This window comes from Triticum aestivum, chromosome 3B (genome assembly GCF_018294505.1).
Source record: "Triticum aestivum cultivar Chinese Spring chromosome 3B, IWGSC CS RefSeq v2.1, whole genome shotgun sequence".
In the NCBI taxonomy this organism is placed as follows: domain Eukaryota; kingdom Viridiplantae; phylum Streptophyta; class Magnoliopsida; order Poales; family Poaceae; genus Triticum; species Triticum aestivum.
This window is the reverse complement of record NC_057801.1, coordinates 848,057,698-848,061,717: the sequence shown is the minus strand read 5'-3', so window position 1 is coordinate 848,061,717 and position 4,020 is coordinate 848,057,698. Positions and strand designations below refer to the sequence as shown.

At 47.9% G+C, this 4,020-nt stretch overlaps 1 protein-coding gene across 1 annotated transcript; it reads right to left on the bottom strand.

The window, feature by feature from the left end:
• Nucleotides 1–1,644: 1,644 nt before the first annotated feature.
• LOC123067091 (aspartic proteinase nepenthesin-1-like) lies at nucleotides 1,645–2,916 on the bottom strand. Its single transcript, XM_044490034.1, has one exon. The coding sequence runs from the start codon at nucleotides 2,914–2,916 to the stop codon at nucleotides 1,645–1,647; it is 1,272 nt and encodes a 423-aa protein (XP_044345969.1).
• Nucleotides 2,917–4,020: the final 1,104 nt, after the last annotated feature.

The window sequence follows — 4,020 nt, the reverse complement described above, 5'->3', positions numbered from 1 at the left end:
GGAAAGGGAAAAAACATGTTTTCTGTTTTTTTTCTTCTTTCGCGAGAGGCACGGTTTTGCTTCCGCCAGTGGCACGGTTTTGCTTTCGCGAGAGGCACGGGCGTGCCTCTTTCGGGAAGGGAAAAAACTTGTTTTCTGTTTTTTTTCGCGAGAGGCACGGTTTTGCTTCCGCCAGAGGCATGGTTGTGCTTTCTCGAGAGGCACGGGCATGCCTCTTTCGGAAAGGAAAAAAATGCATTTTCTGTTCTTTTTCGCGAGAGGCACGGTTTTGCTTCCGCCAGAGGCACGGTTGTGCTTTCGTCAGAGGCACGGGCGTGCCTCTTTCGGAATGGAAAAAAAACCCGTGTTTCCGGTTTGGTTTTTCGTCAGTTTTTTGTTCGGTTTTTTCGTGAAAAAAAAGTTCAACAAAACCTATCAACATGAGATCTAGTTTTGAAGATCTCGACGCGAGGAATCCAATGGCGAAAGCGGTTCGAGATTTGGACGCACTGTTTAAGAGATAAAACATTTTGAATAAACAGATCTACGAAAAAAGGAAAAACTCCCAGGTTGCGACAAGTGGTGCACATGCAGCGCGCCACTTATGATTTCGGCGGGAGGGAGTTCTTTCAAACCGTGACTCTCGCGGAAGCAAAACCGTGCCTCTCGCGGAAGAAAACAAAATAGAAAACGCATTTTTTTTCTCGGTTCCGAGAGGGAGGGCCGTGCCTCCCGCTAAAAGCACAAACGTGCCTCTTGCAGTAGGTAAAAAAATGCAAAATGTGTTTCTTTGTTTCCGAGAGGCATGGCCGTGACTCTTGCGAAAGCACAAACGTGCCGCTCGTGGAAGCAAAACCGTGTCTCTCGCCGAAAGAAAAAACAGAAAACGTTTTTTTCATTTCCGAGAGGCACGGCCATGACTCTCGCGAAAGCACAACCGTGCCTCTCGCGGAAGGAAAAAATAGAAAATGCATTTTTTTCTGTTTCCAAGAGGCACGGCCGTGACTCTGGCGAAAGCAAAACTGTGCCTCGGAAGCAAAACCGTAACTCTCGTGAAAGAAAGAAAAATGAAACGTGTTTTTGTGGGCAAAAATATATTTTTTGTGATTTTTTGGTCCAAAAGCTAAGGAAGCTTGGTGGAAAATTGAAACGTCCAAAAAACCTTTTCAAAGGCCGAAAACGCGTGTGAAAAAAAAATCCGGATTGAGCGTCCATAGCGCGACACGTGGTGGGCGGCTGAGAGTGCGCCAAGTGATGCTAATCATTGTGAGGCTTCCGAAGGAGCGCTCGTCAACTAGTAGCTTCCATAAGAGTGACCTTTGTAAAGAGTACTTCTTAATTATTGATTTTCTAATCTGTCTGGGCTTTTGGATTACCCTGTGTTCGCCCTAGCCTATGGTGGAGCTGCTGGGCCTGCTCCATTAGCAGAAAGAAAAAAAAAGAATTCCGGGATCCTGTCTGATTAGAACCGACGACGTAATCCCTAAAAAAAACCAACGATGTAAGGATTGAATCTATCACCAACAGGTCCAAACGTTGTACTAATTGAGCTAGCTTCAATTTTTATTAAGCGACAGGGTAATAGCTTGAAACAAGCGGTCATAAGAAATTTGTCCATCCCTGTTAGCCACGCGAGCTATGAGTTCCCGGAGAACGGACGTGTGATCACAGTGAACTGCAGTCGGCTGTTTGGAAAGATAGCTCGTCCTTGGCAAGGTCGTAGAGCAGGTGCATGTTCTGCAACTGGAAGTTGCCGATGACGCTCATGCCGTTGGATGTATGCATCACCATGCATGACGTGGAATTGTCCAGCGGCACCCAGTAGTTCTCCGGCGGCAGCACCATGTCCGCGCCGCCACTGAAGTGGAACACCATGGATGGCACTGTCTTTTCGTGTGCCACCGCCACACACAGGTCCATTCCACTGTTTTCGGGTGGCGACACGAGGCTCCCGTTCAGCTGCCTCCGGAGCTCCTTGCTTAGGGGCCAGTAGGCCCCATGGGCCAGAGCCGTAGTGGGATTGCCTGAGTCGATAATGACCCCGCCGCTGCCGTTTTGTTTCAGAGCAAACACCGTCGGTGGGATGGACAGTCTTGTGTGTCCCACGCTTATCCCCATGAGTGGGACATAGTAGAATGGGTACTTTTTTGGGACTTGTACGAAAGACATGGACATCACAGGGCTGCCGCCGCTAAGGCTCGCCGAGGCACCGGCAAAAAGATGGCTGCTGGCACCGGCGGTGGCGTTGCTGCGGAGATAGGGGGTGTGACAGTAAGAGAACTTTTTGGCGCCCACCTGAGAGATGAGCGACAGGGGGCCGCGGACAAGGCCGATGAGACCGGACGCTCCGTGGAGGGACCCCGGAGTGATCATCAGCGAGTCGACGCAGCCGAACGTGAGCCTAGCCGTGCTGTTTTGGAAGGCGAAGACCTCAGTGCCAATGGACCCTCTGGCGACGCCGGCACCATAGAAGGCCCCGAAAGCACAGCTGCCGCCCCTGGCACAGGAGTGCTCGAGGTTGGCCAAGCACAAGGTGTCGTTGCATGCCACGGGATGGAAGCTGTCTGAGTTGGACGCATTATAGTAGGGCAGGCCCTGCTTGACGCAAGATCCTTTGAGGCTGCAGGTGGAGCACTGCGTCCAGATGAGGTCACTGCCTGTGTCGACGATGGCCTCCGCGCGCTGCGGTGGGTTGCCGATCAGGTACTCAGCGATGTACTGGCTGGTGTTCCAGTGGACGGGCATGCTCACGTCAGCAAAGGACGCCAGGCGCTGCCGGCTGCTGGCCATGGCGCGCTGCACGCGCTCCGCCGTGGTGTAGCTCCCTTTGCCATCAACATGGGTGAGCTCCATGTGGAACCCCGCGCTACTACAAGTAACTAGGGTAGCAGCACTGGAGCACAACACAACAACGATCAGCACCAGGCTTATTTCCATTGTTTCACTCGTTGGTTCGGTGCTGGCTTCTCACCATGTTACAGCTTAATTGCAATCTGTGGCCTCAACATATATATGCATCTCTACTACTCCCTCCCTTGCTAAATATACATCCTTTTAGAGATTCTAATGCGGACTACATATAGAGCAAAATGAGTGAATATACACTCTAAAATATGTCTATATACATCCGTATGTAGTCCGTATTAAAATCTCTAAAAAGAGTTACATTTAGGAACGGAGGGAGTATTACAGGTGAATCTGTACATAGTCGTCCGCACACAACCACTAATGCAAAAATATAGACACAGAGTGCGAATCAATTTAAAAATCAAGCCATTAATGTAATTAATTAGATGATTAAATGTGCAATTAATTAGATCATGTTAAATAGGAATATTTTTGCATTGAATCAATTTGAAAATCGATTCATGAATATAAAGATTGTTAATTAGGCCTACAGATAATTAGAAGTGGCTAATTTTCTAGTTAATAAGACAATTAATGAATTAAGTAGAAAATTGTTCACACCGAATAAATCATATAGCCATTAATGCAAAAACAAGTTGAAAAACTAGCACCGAATCCATTTGAAAATCAAATCATTAATACAAAATATTAGCCAGATGGTTAATTACATTACAACTAGAAGAACACCCGTGCGTTGCAACGGGGCCACATTAACTTTAAGAGTTCAATATTACGACATTGACGATCTTTTTTACCATCAAATCCTCTCACACAGACAGACACACACTCTCCCTCCCTTTTCCTCACTCTCTATCCCCCTCTCCCTCTCTCTCTAACACACACACACATATCCATCTTATTGGGTACGGGACCATAATCCATCTATTTCACACATACACGCTAGTGCATAACAATATGGATTATATGTATTATATTTGCCACCAGAACTGAGGGAATTAATTTCATGTAAATCGACCAGCCACAGCTCCAAGAATACGCGAACGAGGTGGCTCGGGTCGGCGTCGGCACCGTCCAGCGCGGGCCACGGGCCCGCTTCCAAGTGCACGTGCAATGCACGTCTTCACAAATATTATAACCAGATGTGAGAAATCACATGCATAGAAAAGACATTCT